This window comes from Petaurus breviceps, unplaced genomic scaffold (genome assembly GCF_028583685.1).
Source record: "Petaurus breviceps papuanus isolate PSGF00001 unplaced genomic scaffold, PetGlider_PUasm1.0 90897, whole genome shotgun sequence".
NCBI lineage: Eukaryota > Metazoa > Chordata > Mammalia > Diprotodontia > Petauridae > Petaurus > Petaurus breviceps.
Genome location: NW_027187374.1, coordinates 11234241 through 11254053, shown reverse-complemented (window position 1 = coordinate 11254053; position 19813 = coordinate 11234241). Strand labels below are relative to the sequence as shown.

At 37.5% G+C, this 19813-nt stretch overlaps 1 protein-coding gene across 21 annotated transcripts in view; it reads left to right on the top strand.

Annotated features, from left to right (window-relative positions):
• TIAM1 (TIAM Rac1 associated GEF 1) overlaps positions 1–19813 on the top strand; it is a 354474-nt gene that overhangs the window by 295346 nt on the left and 39315 nt on the right. For all 21 annotated transcript variants that reach the window (XM_069074990.1, XM_069074987.1, XM_069074981.1 and 18 more), the window contains one exon: positions 9938–10041. In XM_069074990.1, the coding sequence (XP_068931091.1) occupies positions 9938–10041 (104 nt within the window). The remainder of the gene's footprint in view (positions 1–9937; positions 10042–19813) is intronic.

Here is a 19813-nt window from a genome sequence, read left to right as displayed (position 1 = left end):
GACATAAACTGGTAGTGTACCATGTCAAGAAAATATTAGGAGATACTATGTTTTCCAGAGCCAAGGCCCAACAAGTAACCTATGCTCTGAGCTTGGCATAACAAAAATCCTTTGCATTCACCCTCTGGCAAAAATCACATAATTATTGTATTGACTTTGAGCTGCACCAGGTGTTCTTTGAGCTTAGACAAGCATTGGACAAGTTCTGGTCATGAAGCACTGCTACGAATCAGACTTGTCACATCATTGCTGTTGTCAGGACTAGTATCAAGGTTTAGTCACATTAAAGTGGGTTCCCCCACTAGGGGCAGGGCCATGGCACATGTGTTTAATTTGCCTCCTTACTTGCAAATCATTTCCCTCACTTTGAAATTAAACTTCTGTTTGATTCCTGACTCCCTTGTCTCTATCCTGTTCTGTTCAGTTCTGACCATCCACAGGTTAGAGGCTTATTTGGTCCAGTTGACAACCCATTCAGTTAAGTTGTGTGTCTTCCTCCAACCATCAACAAGTAAGTAGGAAGAGAGGAGGTAGATAATGAAAGTAATCCGAGATTGGAATTTTTTAGGCGATTATAAGTAATAGAATAATGTGTCAAGATAATGAAAATTTAAGGTTGTGTGGATTTGTAGATTAGTAGACCCTAACTTTAGGGATGAGATTAGGAAGGGAAATTAGGACGAAAGGTGAAGTCAGAGCAAAAGTAATGGCCTGAGAAAGTACTGAGGGTTGAAGGGATTAGAAGTCCCAATGAAGGTGAAGAATATTTTCAGGAGGGGTGAAGCTCAGAGAGTGAGGGAATGATAGGAAGTTATGATCCAATAGAGCGGGGAAATTTGACATTTTTGTGTGTCATGTTCCCCTTTGGCAGGCCTGTGAAACCCTTTTCAGAATAATGTTTTTAAATGAACAAAATGAAATACATACAATTATAAAGGAAACCAATTATATTTAAAAGTAGTCATAAAAATTTTTTAGGGGGGAGGCAATCTGGAAGTGACTTGTCCAGGGTCACACAGTAAGTGTCTGTGGCTAAATTTGAACTCAGGTCTGCCTGACCCCAGGGCTAGTGCTCCATCAAGTGCAGCACCTAACTGACCATCAAAATGTTTTTTAAAAAACAAGTTCATGGACCCCAGGTTTAGAACCCCTGCAACATAAATGTCAGAGGTTGGGGGTTTCTGTTTTATTTATTTATTTTTTAAATAATGAAAGTGGGTAACTTAGTACAGCCATCTTGTATGGCTGAGGTAGTAGAGGAGAGGGCATTTGAAGAAACTCAGGAACTAGAAGTTTCTGGTGTTGGAGAACATTAGCATGAATGTTGAAGTCCCTTAGTATTAGAGGAGTAATTGAAGAGGAAAGAGGACAATGAACCAGGTACTAAGCTTCTTTAGAAAGGAGGCAGCATGACCTGGTGAGTGGTATAGAAGAGCCACCATGATAAGGATTGGATAGAAAATTTTTATGATCTAAACTTAAAAGAAGTACAAGCTGCTGAGTGATGGGAACAAAGTCAGGGGCTAGATATGGGGGGAGCAAGAAGTATTCCAGTTCTTCCTTCTGGATCAGTTATGTGATCAATATGTGATATGGGGGTGTGAGAAGAGGTACCACCAGTACTGGAGAAGATAGCCAGAGATGCAGTATTTTATGGAGGAAGCTGAAGCTCAGTAAGAGCAAGTTAAGTAAAAGTAGGAGGTGAAGGAATGAGGGCAATGTGGGGAAAATGAAGGGAAGTTTGTTAGTAATTGAATAGGAATTATAAAGGTTGCATTAGAAGGGGTGAATAGAGAAGGAATGGGATGTAGGAAAATAGGGTTAAGGTGGATGGGAGTACTAGAATGGGGCCAGTATATCCCTGGACAGACAGCAATTCAGTAACACAGGAATAGGGAAAGCAACAGGGGCTGGGAGTTTGATAATCAGGCATAGCAGTGAGTGACAAATGAATTAGCATGCTCACAGGATACATTAGCAGTAGGAAAGAATGGAAGTAGGGAGTCCAAATTAGGATGGTGTTGAAATAGTTCAGGCGATACATAGAGAGGTCCTGAAATGGAATCGTGAAAAGAGAATATAAGAAATGGGCATAAGAAATATCATGGAGGTAAAATCAACAAGACTTGGCAACTGATTGGACATGAGCTTAAGGAGGAGGGTCGAGACAAGGATGACTTAAATGACTGGAAGAAAATAGAGGAATTTGGAGGAAAGAAGAAAGCAAATTCTATTTTAGACATACTGAGTTTGAGGTGCCAGCAGAACCTATAGAAACAGGTGTCTGGAAGGCAGTTGTTAAAAGAATACTGAGAGAGAATGTAGAGAGAAGAGCACCCAGGACAGAACCTTGGAGAAAACTCAAGTTTAGGAGGGTGGAAAATAAAATGATAATCTAGCAAAGGGGAGGATTCACATAGGTAGAAGAACTGACAGATTGTAAGATCATAAATCCAACTCTTAAAAGTATATTAGAAGTCATATCATTCAACTCCCTCATTTAACTGGTGAGGGCACTGAGGACCAGATAGACTAAGAGATGTCCAAAAGTCACAGAGGTGGGAGCAAAGGAAATGGAACACAGAGCTGGGATTTGAACCAAGGTCCTGTAATACTAGGTTCCTTCTATTGCATTATTCTATGGATTATCACAGAAGCCAAGATCAGAGGTAATATCTTGAAAGAGGGCATAGTTATTAATATCAAAAACTTTAGAGAAGTTAAATCATTGATTATTTATTATGTGCCAGGCACTGTGCTTAGGCACCAGGGATAAAAATACAGGCAAAAAAATTGGATCCATGTCGTGAAGGAAAAGAAATGAAGGCACCGGTTGTACGTGGCTTTCTCAAAGAATTTAGCTACATAAGGGAGGAGAGATGGTCAGTTCAGTAAAAGTTTTTTTAAGGATGAGGGAAACATAGACATGTTTGTTGGAAACAAGGAGGCAACCACTATATAGGGAGATATTAAAGATTAACATCAGAGTGGGGATGACAGAAGAGACAATTTTCTGTGGAAGGTGGGTTGGGTGGGGGGGTCAGCGTTGCATGTAGAATCTTCTATACCTTTGTATAGGCTACTCCCCCGGCCTGAAATGTATTCTCTTATTTCTGTATTAAAATATATATATATATATATATATATATATATATATATTTTAATTTATGGAATAAAATAAGCATTTTCATAATATAATTTTTAAAAAGATGATTACACATGGAACGATCTATTGTGCACAACTTGCTGTTTCTTTTAAATTTATAATAAAATTATTGTATAAATTTTTTTCCTTTTATTCTTCCCTCCCTAGAAATGGCTATCATTAGATACAAGTGTGTGTGTGTGTGTGTGTGTGTGTGTGTGTGTGTATGTGTGTGTATAAAATCATTCTATACTTCTATTTATCAATTCTTTCTCTGGATGCAGATAGTACCTTTTATAGGTCCTTTGTAGTTAAATTGGGTATTTGTAATAGTCAAAATGACTTAGTCACTCAAAGTTGTTCTTAAAACAATATTACTGTATATAATGGTCTCTTGGTTCTGCTCGTTTCTGCATCATAGTAACATTGTTGACGACCTTCAGGCTCCACTCAAGTTCTTACCCATATAGGAAGACTTTATCCCTCCAGGTTTTTTTTAGTGCTCTGTGTCTTCTGAAATAACTTTGTATGTTCTTACTGTGACCAGATTAGGATATAAACTCTTAGAAGTCAGGAGTTGATCTAACTTTGTATCTCTGTTCCTAATTCAATGCCAAAAGCTCACTAAATGTTTGAGTTATTTTGGAAGACAAGCTTGAAATTTTGACCAATTAAGCAGAAATAGGTTGAAGAGAACTGAGGCCTTCAAGAATTTGTGGTTGTTGAAAGTTGTTAGGCAATCATTCCCACTTTCTTTCCTCTTTTTAAAAATTACTTTGAGACCAGCCTTCTTGAGAAAAAAATGGCCCAAATATATAAATAACTATTGTTTTATTTAGCCACAAGGTGGCAGATTTGTACCAGTGAAATCCAGTTTTCAACTGTAGTAGTTTGTGTTAATACAACTTCTAAATTATCAAATTCAGTTGGCATTGTTTAAACTTTTTTTAAAAAGAATTTGTCAAACATTGTACACATATTGTTCAGAAAAATAGTGCCCTGTCCTACACATTTTGTTGCCTAAGTGTTCAATGCAGCCTTCATATAGAATTGTGGATAGATGAGGTTTACCTGTAAGATATTGAAATTAGTTTTGTAGTATACTAGATGGATTATACATCTAAATGGCTGCTTTCCTTATAAAACTGTACTTATTCTAATGATGCTCAAAATACTTTCAGAGCTCCTCTTTTTAAATAACCATTAGAACCCATACCACATGGGGCAGCCAGGTAGCACAGTGAGTAAGAGCACCGGCCCAGTGTCGGGATGACCTGGGGATCAAATCTGGGCTCAGACACCTAGAACCCACCCAGAAACACCTGGCCGTGTAACCTTGAGCAAGTTACTTAACCCCAATTGCTTAAAAAAAAAAATAGAACCCATACCACATTCTTTTGAACAGTCTTCATGGCAAATTGTTGTTCTTTCCTTTGAGGGTAGAATAAATTTTGGGGAATTGCTAAAAATCTTTTGAACTTGGTCTGGTGAAAATAGATCTTATCAGAAGGGAGGAGTGACCAAAAAAAACCCCCAAGAAGGCAGTTTTTCTTTCTGTGGAACTCAATTAAAATTCTGTTTAATTTTTATCCCTTTAATTTCCCTTCATTTCTTTATGGTAGCATGCATGATTAATTTTTGAATGAGGAATATGTTTCTTTGCTACAAAATATAAGTATTTTGAAATCAACTTCTGTAGTAACTGAAGATATTTTCATTAAAAAAAATATTAGGTAGGGAAACTGACCACCAGGCTATTGTTAAGTTATTAACTATTTGTGGCAGGTGATGCTTTTTGATATGTGTTGGTTAGATTATGAGACCTTAGGTATATTTGATATTTGAAACTTTCTTCCTCTGTGGTATTAGTCTTAAGTCTTTAAAAATCATTCGTTTTTACAATTTTGATGTTTTAGTATAAATCATCTTTCTGATTCTGTTCATGTCATTCTATATGTATTTTTTGGTTTTGGAGGGCAATTGGGGTTAAGTTAAGTGACTTGCCCAAGGTCACATGGCCAGTAAGTGTGTTGATGTCTGAGGCCGGATTTGAACTCAGGTCCTCCTGACTCCAGGGCCAGTGCTCTATTCACTGCGCCACCTAGCCGCCCCTGTTCATGTCATTCTACATTAGTTTATGTAAGCCTTCCCAACTTTCTCTGTAATCATGTTTTCGTTTCTTATAGCAAAACAGAATTCCATTACATTCATATACGCTTTTTTTTTTGGCCATTTCCCATTTGATAAGCATCCTCTTGGGTTCCAGTTATTTTACCATGACAAAAAGAGCTGCTGTGAATATTTTGGTACATAGGGGTTCTTTTTGGAATGTAGACCTAACAGTGGCATTGCTGGGTCAAAGGGTATGCACAATTTAAAAGTGTTTGATCAATTCTAAATTGTTTTCCAGAGGGCCATACAAATTCATAACTCAATAAACAGTATGTCAATGTGCTTCTTTTCCTGTACCCATTCTTTGTCATTTTCCTTTTCTTTTGTCTACTTTACCAATCTGATGTGTATGAAATAGGACCTTAGACTTGCTTTAATTTGTATTTCTTTAATTATTAGTGATTTGGAGCATTTTTCAAACATGGCTGAAGATAGCTTAGATTTTCTTCCCTTAATTCCTTCATATCCTTTGAGCATTCCTCTTCTGGCTCTGTTTCTAAATCTCTGGACCTCACCACCATATATATAACTTTGACTTCTTTCCTTGAGAAGAGTTTGTTTATATCCTTTGACCATTACTTTCCTACTTCTGCTTCTGACTTTCCAGGCTTTGCCAACATGTCTTAGCTCCCTTAGCTACCTAAAACTTCCATCTGCTCCTATGGCCTCACAGTAGGATGTCCCTCTGCCCTTTCAACTTCCTCATCCTCCTTCCTTCTAGCTTTAGAATGGTTGTGATATAGCTGTCTTCCACAATTCTTGCTGTCTGTTATCCCAGTCCACTCCTATTCTACATTTCCTGCCCTAATCACTTACCTTAGGGTAGAATTTTCACCTTGGGGGAGATCTTAAGGTGGAATGCTAACCCTCCATTATTCAGATCACTAGTCAGTCCAGCACTTGTGTTAAGGTCATTATTGGAATACCCTCATTCCTCCTACTCTTCCATCTTGGCTGTTCTCCCTGAATGTCTTCTATAAAAGGCTTTTCTCTATTTTTTCCTTCAGAATAAATTGTTCTTGGTTGCAAGCCTAACTATTTTGGCCTACAAAGCACAAACAGAATGGCTTCTGTTTGTGTCTGAAAAATTTCCTTTTAGAGAACCTTACTATTCCTCTTAGTTTGACTTTTGTAAAATTTTTAGGAAGGCTTTTCTGTTTCTGAACCTTTTAAAAATGTAATTGTCCAAAATATTTTTCTCTCATCTTTTTTTAAAAATTGTATTTTTACATGTAAAGAAAGTTTTCAACATTCACTTTTATAAGATTTCCCTCATCTTTTACCATGAATTCTAGGATAGATCTGTCCCAAGTTCCTCTTTATGTCTATCTCAACAACAACCACTAGTCTCTCCTCTTTGGTCAGAATTAGATTTACAGGAACACTTTGTCTTATTAGTTGTTCCACCTTTTGAAAAATGAAATCATTATTAAAACAAGTCAGGAACTTCTTGCCTTCAGCAGATGTTTGGATAATTGTAATTGCTCATCATTATCACTTCTCTTTTTCCTTATGTTTATCTTCACCAAAATGCAGTCTGATTCTGTACATCCTCCTGCTTCTCCCACCCCCAGTTCCTATATCTGTTCACATATTAATTATAAAATGTTTTTCTGTCACTGTTAATTTTATCTATTCCTGTATTTTCAGGACTATATCTAGTCCAATTCAGTAGGAATTTCTTAGGCTCCTACTGTGTACAAAGTATTATCCTAGGCACTAAGTATAAAAATGCAAACAAACAAACAAAAAAGGAATATAGTCCTAGCTTTCAAGAAGATTGCATTCTACTGATGGGGGTAGAGGTGGGAGGTGGTAGTAAAACATGTAAAAAGGGGTGAGTGAGAACCTTAACAGCAATGGGAATCAGGAAGCACTTCATTTAGCTGGTATATGAACTGTGCTTCTGATTCTAAGTAAGCTATGAAGTCTTGGAAGCATCAGTGAAGAGGGAATGTACTCCAGACATGAATATTTTGAATTTGAAATTTTGATAGGACATCTAGGTGAAGTGGAACCTCAGGAGAGGAATTTGTTCTGGATATACAGTTAAGAGATGCATCGATACAGAGCCAATAATTGAATCTGTGGAGCTGAAGAAATCACAAGGAAAGAGGCAATGAATGAATGAAGATGTATTCTTTAAATGCTTACTGTGTGCAAAGTACTGTACTGAGTGCTGGAAATATAAGTTCTTATATAAAGAGAGAAGAGAAGAGGGCTCAGGCGGGGAGCCTTGGGGAATGTTGGTGGTTATGGATCAATGATGACCCAAGAAAGCAGACAAAGTGGCAGAAGTAGCAGGAAAGTAGAAAGAGCAGCATTAGGAAGTCAAGGAAAGGGATGTCCAGCATTGTCAAAAGATGCACACACATTCAGCCGGAAAAGAACATTGAATTTATCAGTTAAGAAACCACTGGTAACCCTGACGAAAGTAGTCACATTAGATTGGTGGAGTAAAGAAGGCTGAGAGTGAGGCTGAAAAGTGAGTAGGGCAACAGATTGGATATAAGAAGTAAGAGAGAGTGAGGAATTAAAGATAATACGTAGGTGGTGAGTCTGGTGCACTGGGAGGATGGTAGAGCCCTTGGGGAAAAAGTAGGGAAACTAAAAAGAAGGGACAGTTTTTTTGGGGAAAGTTAATTAATTCAGTTTCTGACATTTTGAGTTTAAGATGTTTATGGGGCATAAAGTTTGAAATGTGTAATAGATACTGGATATATAAAACTGAAGGTCAAGAGGGAGGTTAGGGATAAATAAATACATCTAATAACCATCTGTTCAGAAATTATTATTGAGGGACAGCTAGGTGGTGTAGCAGATAGAGCATTGTCTCTGGAGTCAGGAGGACCTAAATTCAAATCCTACCTCAGAAACTTATTAGCTCTGTGACCCTGGGTAAGTCACTTAACCCTGATTGCCAAAGGAAGGAAAGAAGAGGAAAGAGGATAATTGAATCTATGGTAGTTGATGAGATTATCAAGTATAATAGTATGGAGGGAGAAGAGAAGAGGGTTTGGGAGAGTACTTTGAGGGACATCAGTGATTACTAGATAAAAGCTCGATGAAGATCCAGCAAAGGAGACTAAAAAGAAGTAGTCACACAGGAGGAAAAGTAGAGTCACTAAAATCTAGAGAGGAGGGAGAATGCAGAGAAGAGGGTGCTTGACAGGTGTTACATGTTGCCAAGAGAGAGATCAAGAAGGACGAGTATTTAGAAAAGACCAAAATTTTTTTAAAAAGTTAACTTTTAAAAATCAGTTTTAATCCAGTAAAAATTCATTTTCTTTCTCTCCCCCTACCCTCCCATTGAAAAAAAAAGGGAGGGGGTGTAAAACGAATTCTGACATTGTGTTCAAGCAACATGTGTCTCATTCTGCCCATCTCTGTCCAAATTTTTACCTAGATTTTAGCAAGGGTTTTTTTTTAAATAAAGTGTTTCATGCTCTTCTTATTTAAAGATGGAAAGATGTGACCTCTGTGGTAAATCAGTGATACGACTCAAAGAGCAGTCTTCAATGGTTCAGTGTCAGTTTGACAGGAAGGCTTTGGTGGAATATTCCTTTGATCTCTTCTTAACTCTATGCTTGTTAACATTTTTGTGAAATGATTTGGATAAAGTCATAGGTGGCATGTTCATCGGATTTGCAGGTGACCCAAAGCTGAAAGTATTAGCATACTGAATTACAGCATCAGGATCCGAAGAATTGGTCTGAATCTAATAAGATACAATTCAGTAGGAATAAATATAAAGTCTTATACTTGGATTCAAAAACTCACTTCCATAAGATGAAGGGGTGGGGGGTGTGGTTTGACAGCAGTACAGCTGAAAACTTTGAAAACAAAGCCGAAGTTTTGTAGTAAACTGCAAGCTCATTTTCAATGAATTTAGAGTTAGGCAACCTAATGGATAAAGCCTTGGACTTGAAGTCAGGAGGACCTAAGTTAGAATCCTGCCTCACATACCAATTATGAGAACCTCAGCAAGGCATTAACCCCCATCGGCCTCAGTTTCCTCATCTGTAAAAAGAGGATAATATTACCACCTCCCTAATAGAATTTGTATGAAGATTAAGTGAAATAAAATGTGTAAATGCTCTGCAAACCTTGAAAGTGTTATGTAAATGCTATCTAATATTAGGAGAGCTATAGCTTTTAGAAATAAAGAGTATCAGTTCGTCTGTACTATACTCTGACCAGACTACACCTGGAGTATTGCTTGGGGTGTGACAGTTTAAGGCTATTGATAAACTGGAGACAGTCCAGAGAAGGAATATCAAGGACCCAAAATAGGGTCCTTGAATCCATGACAGTGAAGAAGGGTACAAGCAATGGAGATACTGAGCCTGAAGAAGACTCAAGGGACACAAGTTTATCTTCAAGTATTTGTAAAATTGTTATATAGAAGAGGCACTAGACTTCTTTATGTGGCTCCAGAGGGCAGAACCAGGTTGTCACAAAGTGGAACAGGCTGCCTCGGGAGCCTGTGAGCCTCCTCTTCATTGGAGGCCTTCAGATGGAGGCTGGATGGTCCCTTGTCGGGCGTATTTATGCTCACTGCTGAGGTCCCTTCCATCTCTAAAATATGATTTCTTTTTTTTTTGCTTACATTTTCAATAGGTAACAGCCTTTGCTCTGAGCAAGTCAGAAGCTCTGAAATGACTCCTGAACAGACAGATGTCCATGACTTAGAGTCCTCTGATGAGGGTGACAAAACAAGCAAGGTAAGAGATTTTCATTTTGGGGTTACAAGTCTATGAATCAATCAGTCAGTAAACATTTATAAAATGCATGCTATGTGCCAGGCATTGTGCTAAGTGCTGGGGATACAAAAAGATGCAAAAAAGACAGTCCTTGCCCTCAAGTAGCTTAAAATCTAATGATTGAATCTATCTTAATTTCACCATAACTTATATAGTTCTTTGGCACCTGCACATAATTAGGGGTTTTTTTTTCCTTAGAAAAACATTCCTAAAAGTTATAATGCTTTGTGTAAAATTATAATTGTGATGTCTTCCACAGTTTGGAAAATTCTGTACCAGCACATCTTCATTCTCTCTATGTACATATTCTTTATGCATATTCCAAAAAAAAAAAAATAGAATTCTTTGTAGTCTTTCTTCCTTTATGTGTGTATATGTATCTCTCTTTAGTCATCTATGCATATATTTTGTCTCCCTACTTTCTATTATTTATTAGCAATCTTTTTAATTAATAAATAGGTAGTAGAGTTCTACTTAGAATATAGTAGGCACTTAATAAATGTTTATTGACTGACTAACTGACCATAACAAATCAGGAAAGTAATATACTTATATAGGTTTACTCTTGGTATTTGTTTTATTTTTCTAGAGTTTTGTTTCCTGTTTTTAATTTAAAAGGAAAATGAGGAGAAAATAAAGTTCCCTTTATTTGTGAGGCCATCCTGACTTTTATGTGTTAGTGTTTTGAAAGAAAAAAAGATTACTCACCCCTGGTGTAAAACATCAAGCAGAGTAAACTACACTCAGACTCCATCCTCTACAAAAATTATAAATATTCTTCTATGGAGGTTTAGTTTAATGAGAGGAGAAATTGTACTTTTCTTATTAAAAGCTGCATCATTTGGCAGAGTGATTGACTCAGTCATCTCCAAAAACTGTAAATGTTTTGAATCTAAATTTCAATCTGACTTCCATTGGCAAGTACAGATGTTCAAATATATAAACAATGGTATGATAAAAATAAAAATGAGTATGCAAGATGAAACAAGAAAGTCTGATATTGTAAATGATAGTGCATATGTCCATTAACTTTATTTTTAGGTTGTTGCCAGACCTGTATAGTTCTGATAACTTAAACTTAATAATATTGTCAAAGAAAAAATATTAAAATTAATATTATATAATATTTGCTTAAATCTACCAGAAAATTTTATTTAATTTGACAGTAATCTATAACCAACTCTTTTCTGGTTTGTAGAGAGATATCCAAAATGATGGAGTCCCCCATGTGCTTTTACGTGACTCCTTGCCTCAAAACGATTTTAAGTAGCATCCATAGAAATCCTGAGGAAGAAAGTCATGATATAGTTTTGGGTTAATATTCCAGAAACCTAGCAGCCAAGTCTGTATCTCCTTCCTACTTGACCACTTCCTGGGAAGAATCATTTGGGCTTCTCCTATATTAATCTATATTAATCATCTAAACTGAATAAGAAGTGGAGAATAATTCCCATTCATTGGGAAAAAAAGGAAAAAAAATAACTTTCCCTGAGTGGATCCTAGCTAATCAGTCAAAATCTGCCTTCGAGGATCAGGAAAGGTAACACTCAAACTTGGTTGTCATCCTTAATATTTCCCTAAGAAAAACTTTTTGACCTTTCTAAGGGTCTTTCCTAAGAATTTGGGAAAGGACTTTAGGGAAAAAGATTATTTCTTAATATTTCTATAATTTTATATTAATATAATGTTTAATAGTTCTAATCAGCAATCATCAGCAGACCATTACTAAGTGCCTAGTATGTGCCAGGCCCTGTGTTAAGCATTGAGAATAGAAAAGGACCCAAAAGACAACCCGCCCCATTACAATCTAATGGGGGAGACAACATGCAAGCAAATGTTTATGAAGCACACCATGTAAAGAATGAAGAGGGAATGTTTACGTGACAGAAAGCTTTAAAATTAAGAGGGGTGGGATTTTAGTTGGAACTTAAAGGAAAGCAAGGACGTCAGTAGCTGAGGCTGAGGAGGGAGAGCCTTCTAAGCATGAAGGACAACCAAGAGATAGAATGTTTCATTCATTGAACAGCCAGGAGTCCAGTGTCACTGGACTGAAGAGCATGTGGTGGGGAGCAAGGTATAAGAAGATTGGCAAGGTAGAAGGAGACTAGATTATGAAGGGCTTTGGATACCAAATAGAGCATTTTATTTTTTTATTTTAGAGACAATAGAAAACCAATGGAGTTTATTGAATAGGAGTGAAATGGTCAGACCTATCCTTTTTTTTTTTGCTTTTTTTTGGATGGGGGAAGGTAGGGCAATTGGGGTTAAGTGACTTGCCCAAGGTCACATGGCTAGTTTTGTGTTAAGTGTCTGAGGCCCGATTTGAACTCAGTTCCTCCTGACTCTAGGGCCAGTGCTCTATTCATGGTCAGACCTATTCTGAAGGAAAATCACTTTGGTGGCCAAATGGAGGATATATTGGAGTGGGGAGAGACTTGAGGCAGGTGACCCACCAGCAGGCTATTACTGTCCAGGTGTGAGATCATGAGGGCCCACACCAGAGTGGTGGCAATGTCAAAGGAGAGAAGGAGGTGTTTTCAAAAGATTAAAAAAGTAAAATGAGCAGGCTTTGACAATAATTGGATTTTGGGGATAGGTATAGGGTGAAAAATAGTGAGGAGTCCAAGATAATTCTTGGGATGTGACCCTGAGAGGCTGGAAGGATAATTACAGTAATAGTGAAGGTAGGAGGGGGAAACCCTTTAGGAGGAAAGATAATGAGTTCAGTTTTGGACACTTTGAATTTAAGATGTCTACTGGGCATCCAGTTTGAGAAAGATGTTGGAGATATGAGATTGGAGATCGGCACAGTTTGAGGCAATTTAATTTTGAGGCAAAAATAAATTTGAAAATCATGAGTATAAGGATGACAATTAAATCCATGGGAGCCAATGAGATCACCAATTGAAATAGTATAGAGGGAGAAGAGAAGAGGAGCTAGAACAGAACCTGGAGGGACATCTAAAAAGAACTAGGAAGAGACAGAGTAGTCAGATACGAGGAGAACCAGGAGAGAGAAAGGTGTCTTAACCTAGAGAGAAGAGAGCATCAAGGAAGAAAGGATGATCAACAGGGTCAGAAGTGGCATATTGGTCAAGGAGAATGAGGATTGAGAAAAAGCCATTAGTAACTTTGAAGAGAGTAGTTTTGGTGGGATAAGGTAAGGGGTTTAGAGAGTCAGAGGGGTGGTGAGGTGGCACAGTGAATATAGCACTGACCCTGGAATTAGGAGGGCCTGAGTTCAAATCCAGCCTCAGATACTTAATACTTAGCCATGTGACCTTGGGCAAGTCACTTAACCCAACTGCCCGGCCTTCCCCCCTCTGAAAAAAAAAAGAGTGAGAGAGAATGGAGGCACCTATTGTAGGTGGTCTTTTTGAGGAGTTTAGCTACAAAGGGCAGAATAGACGTGGGACAATAATTAGTGGTAATGGAAGGATCAAGTTAAGGGTTTGTTCAGGAGGTTTTTTTTATGTGCTTCCTACAGTACCCATATAATCTTTATTTTTTTAAACCTTTTTGCCCTTTGTTTCTATATATAAATCCACATATCTAATATGGATTTATTGTTATGCAGCTAGGTCTAGATTAATATGAATTTGAATAATGCGAAATTTGATTTAGTGTAAATTATAAAATGATACCAAGTCAAATTATAAAATGATGTCAGATTGTATTGAATGGAAGCCAAAATTCAATTAATGTCACACATGCAAATCAGGTAAGAGTTCTAATTACTACATTGTCAGTCAATCTGTAGTTGCTTATCATGTGTAGATGTGCTGTGCTGTTGGGTACTGTATTACCAAAAATTGTTAACTTTTTAAAAAAAGATCCCCTAACAAAACAGACAAAAGGAAGAATAATTCAAATGGAAACCCTGCCAGCACAAAAAGAAGAGGCTTCTTATCAGAAGCCTGGAACTGGATGTCCAGTAGGCATCTTGAACTCAGTATGTCTAAACCTGAATTCATTAGAACAGAGGTCTGCAACTGCATAGTTTTGTAGGTCCTATAAGCTAAGAATGTTTTCCTTTTACATTTTAAAATCAAGTTTTATTCCATTTTAAAATATAAAAAATGTTGGTTTGCAACTCCTGTAAAAACAGGATGCATGGATTTGACCTTCATTAGAATAAAAATTCGATGTAATTGAGCAGCATGACTGTGGTAATATTAACTCTAAAACAGGATAATATATTAGAATGCCTGAATCTGTGGTATGGAAAACCCTTAGGAAAAACCAAGGAAAACGGTAATGTTGCACCAGGTTTTGTGGTTTGCAGACAACAAGGAAGAGAAGTATTACAGTAATAGAGATGAAGTGTCTATTGACTGTATGGCTTAAAGATTGCAATAAAAAGTGCATTCATCTTAGCACAGCTGTTTAGACAAAAACTTCAAGTTTATTTAGAGCAGTGAAAGAAAATGTAAATGAAGTGGATAATGAAGAAACCTTTACTGCAAGGGTTGATTGGTTTAATGGCTATAAAATTGAATTTAATTGCATAATGTTAAAATTACCAAAGAGACAGCCAGTACAGATGAGGACACTATAGCTAAAGATTCTGATGTTTTGAAGAAAATAATAGAAGAATGTTGATAGACCAATCAACAGATTTTAATGTGGATGAAATAGGCTTCTTGGGGGAAAGGATATCTTCCAAAGCTTATATTTTTAAGAAAGAAAAAAGTTAACTTGGATTTAGAGTATCCAAGGCTCTCCCAATACTTTTATTGGGAGGTAATGCAAAAGGGGATTTTAAATTAAAGCCAATGTTTATTTATGGGTATCCTGTGCTCATTGATTATCTACAATTCTTTGGTGGCTAATTAAGAAAGCATAGGAGACTAAAGCTGTTTTTGAAGATTGGTTTTTAAGCTATTTTGGCCTAGCTGTTGAATTATATATATATATATATTTTTTTTTTTTTTTTTTGCCTTTTGGAGGGCAATTGGGGTTAAGTAACTTGCCCTAAGTTACACAGCTAGTTTTTTTGTGTGGGTGTTAAGTGTCTGAGGCTGGAACCGAACTTGGGTCCTCCTGACTCTGGAGCTGGCGCTTTACTCACTGCACCACCTTGCCGCCCTGCTGTTGAATAATATTACAAAGATCACAATATCACATTTAAAACATTACAGATTTTAGAATAATTCCCTAGGACTTCAAATGCATGTGGTTCAATGTGTGACAATGTAAAAGTTATTTTTCTACCACCCAAGACAACATCTGAATGGTAACCCATGGACCAAGGAACTATTGCAGCATATTTAAGGCCTACCACCTTAAGGAAAACATTTGAACAGGCAGCTGCAAAAACTATTGCTACAATGCAAGTTCCTTAACTGACTTTTGGAAATATTTTAACATCAAAAGTGCAATCAAAATGATTCACCACATATGGCAACAAATAATTGCAAGTAACATTCATTGAGTATGGATGTTCATTTTGCCACATCATGCAAATGTACAGCCTTTTATACCTCTCTGGCTATAGGCTTGAGGACCTAAAAGATGAAAGTGAAAGAGGAAAAAGTACTTACTCACTCTTGGCCCTCACCTTTGGAATGTGGATATTGTTGGTGAGGCTCATCCATATTTTTTCTCTTTCCATGGGCCAGTGCCTACCTACTCCCTTGTACAAGGCCTTGTATTTTGCACACGCGCACACACACACAGACAACACACACACACACACACACACACATATACACTTTTGGGGGGCGGGGTTGGAAACGAGTGAGCTGCAGAGAATATATAGGCTTTGATGAGGTGGAATCTCCATTGCAGATCTCATTATGTCATATTTACCCAAAACCTATCCCTCTAATGAACTTTCCTGTTTCTGTGAAGGACAATCACCATCCTTCTGGGTTTGCTACCTTAATGCCATCCTTGGCTCCTTCTACTTACCCACATATCCAAGTAGTTGCCAAGTCATGTTATTTCTATTTGTCTCCTTCTCTCCACTCATACAGCTACCATCCTGGTAAGGTCCTTCTCATGTTCCTTTACTCATGCAGCAGCCTTCTCATTGATTTTATTGCCTTATATCTTTCTCCATTCCAATCTGTATTCCATTTACCTCTCAGCGTGACTTCTCAAAAGCACAGATCTGACCATGTCACCTACCCCTGTCACCATTTCCTTCCCTTGATCAAATATAAACTCTGGCATTCAAAGCCTTTTGTAACTTAAGAGAACCCCCTACCTTTCCTTCCCTTATTATATGCATTACTCTCCTGCTATCTTGCTGTTCATCACAAAAACACAACTAAAATACCTAAGCATAAATAGGAAATCTAAGTAAAGAAAGAAAAAGGGATTTATAATGAAAACTTTTTGTAGAGTTGATATTATAGATACAATTTCACTTTTGCTTGTCATTTTTATATTGTGTAAGTAATTATTTTGTTCAGTGACTTATGACTTAGTATTATAATATTATATCCCTTTCAACTAAAAAGTAAAAATAAATAAATTTTTTAAAAAGTGACATACTTAGCCATCTACACTATTCAAATTATCCTAATAGTTAATAACTGATAATTAATTACTAATTCCAAGAGCATTCTCTCTTGCAGCATATATGTAGGGATTTTTCAAAAGTAATGAAGCATATTCAATCACATTGCTCTCAAGCAAAAAAATTGTTCTATTAGCAAATAAAATATTGTTTATTTCATTTTTATCTCATCCCTCTAAAATTTCTATTTTATATGTGTTTATAATATTTTGTATACTTATGCATGCATATGTAATTTACATAGAAATATTCTCATATTGGGGAGGTGGAATCAAATTTGAATACTATTGATGATAGTGAAAAAACAGAGCTACCCAACTCTTATTATTTCTGTCTTATCTGCCAAAGAGTGATCTCTGGATGGGAAAGAAGAGGAAAAAATAATTAGTAGGTCATTGAAACCCAAAGGAGAAAATAGTAAGAGAGCACCTAGCTACTTTGATATGTTCAGGTCATTAGACCTCAGTGGACTACATACCAGGGCACTGAAAGAACTGGCACATGTGATTGCTGACCTGCTATCAGTAATCTTTGAAAGTTTATAGATTGGGAGAGGTGCTGCAGAGTCAGAGAAGGGCAACTTCTAATTTTCTCCAAAGAATAAAGTGTGCAAATTGCACTAAGACTTTTGAAACACCCTCTATAGCTGCATTCTTTAGTAACAATGGTGCTCCTCAAAAATTCCATGTATATGTGCCTGTATAGTGTATCTCTGTAGTAAATATAATCATTTAATAGGACCAGATTAAAGGGCAGGGTATATATCTAACCAACTTTGGGAGGCAATGGAAAGTGAACCAGGGTGGGGCGGGGGGGAGTCAAGATAGCGAAGTAGAAACAGGACTTCCTCATAGGTTCAGCTCCTACCTTCCCCAATTCATGTAAAAAATGACTCTAAGCCCTCTGACCTTGGGCAAGTCCCTTAACACCAATTGCCCTCCAAAAAGCAAAAACAAAAGACTCTGGACAAACTTTGGAGCTACAGAACCCACAAAATGACACAGAGAAGCTAACTTCTCACTAACAACAGCCTGGCAGGCCAGCAGCAAGCAGCCAGCACAGTGCTCTGGGAGCAGACCCCAGCCCTGCTGGATCCAGAGGCCTTAGCCCCAGGGAGGCCTGACTAGTCACTGGCTGGAGGGACTTCAGATCACCAGCAGCTGTGGTGGTTTCCAGAATTATCAACCCACAGATGCCAAGGACAAAGTGAGAAGTCAGTGCAGTGTGGACTTTGGGACCTGGAAATTTGGAGTGAGATCTAGCCTTTGCCCCTGGGGCGAGAAGTGACTGAGGTTCGCTCGGGCTGTGCAGCTGCCGCCACATGGCAACTTCAGCTCCTGGTCTGCAGATTGTAGGGGGGCCAAGCAACCAGTCTGAGGGGTAATCACTCTTGCTTTAACCTGCTTGGATCTGGATTTCTGTCTATGGTGGAGGTCCTAGGGTGTGTGACCAGCTTGCCAGAGCATTTGGAGGCTTCAGAGAGGGCACCCGACTAATACCTTCAGCAGCTGTGAAAACCCCAGCGTTTGGGATAAAGCTCCCATTTCTGGTAGCAGAGTTCTACTGTGGCAAAAAGCCCAAAAGTCAAGTAATTCAGTGGCAACATGAGAAGGCAAAGGGAGCAAAGCAAACAGAGCAACCCAACTTTACACTCCTATTTTGGGGACAAAAAGGATCAAAGAATGGGAACAGGAGGAAGACAGTGAAGTCAGAGCTCCTGCACCAAAAGCTTCCAAGAAAAATGAGCTAGTTACAGGCCGTAGAGGAGCTTAAAAAGGATTTTGAAAATCAAATAAGAGAAGTGGAGGAAAAATTGGGGAAAAAATGAGAACAATGCAACAACCTGACTGAAGAAAATAATACCTTAAAAAATAGACTAACTCAGATGTCAAAAGCGGCTCAAAAAGGAAATGAGGAGAAGAATGCCTTAAAAAGCCGAATTTACCAGATGGAAAAAGAATCTCAAAAGCTCACTGAAGAGAATCATTCCTTCAGAATTAGATTGGAGCAAATGGAAACTAATGACTTTATGAGAAATCAAGATACTATTAAACAGATCCAAACAAATCTATTCGGAAGGCAATATGAAATACCTCATGGGAAAAACCACTGACCTGGAAAATAGCTCCAAGAGAGAGAATTTAAAAATTATTGGACTATCTGAAAGCCATGATCAAAAAAGAACCTAGAAATCATCCTTCAAGAAATTCTCAAGGAAAATTTCCCTGATGTTTTAGAACCAGAGGGCAAAATAGAGGTTGAAAGAGTCCACCGATCACCTCCTAAAAAAGATCCCACAAAGAAAACTCCTAGGAATATTATAGCTAGGTTCCAGAGTTCCCAGATCAAGGAGAAAATACTACAAGCAGCCAGGAAGAAACAATTTCAATATTGTGGAAACACAATTAGGATAACTCACTACCTGGCAACTTCTACATTGAGGGACTGAAGGGCTTGGAATATGATATTCTGGAGGTCAAAGGAGCTGGGATTAAAACCAAGAATCATCTACCCAGCAAAACTGAGTACCATGTTCCAGGGGAACATATATTCAGTGGAATATAGGACTTTCAAGCATTCTTGATGAAAAAAAAAACTAGAGTTGAATAGAAAATTTGACATTCAGATAGGAGAAGCTTGAGAAGGTAAACAGGGAAAACAAATCATAAGGAATTTATCAAAGTTGAACTACTTATATCCCTACATGGAAAAACAATAATTGTAACTTATGAAACTTTTCTCAGCATGAAAATAGGTGAAGGGAATAGAAATGTATATATGTGTGTATGTATATATATATATATGTATATGTGTGTATATGTATACATACATATATATGTCTATATAGGAGGATATATGGGCATATGAATACATATGTGAGTGTGTGTATATATGTCTATAGGTATACATAAACAGAGGGCGCAGGACCAATTGAATAGGAAGGGATTACACTTAAAAGGTAAAATTAAGAGGTGAGAGAGGAATATAATGAGGGGAGATGGGAAGAGACAGAATGAGGTAAATTATCTCATATAGAAGAGGCAAGGGGAAAATGTTACAATGGAGGGGAAGAACAGGAAGACAAAAGGGAATGAGTCAACCTTATTTTCATTGAATTTGGCTTAGGGAGCCATACACACTAAATAGGGTATTTCACCCTACAGGGGAATAGAGGGGAAGGAGAAGAGAGAGGGTATAATGGAAGGG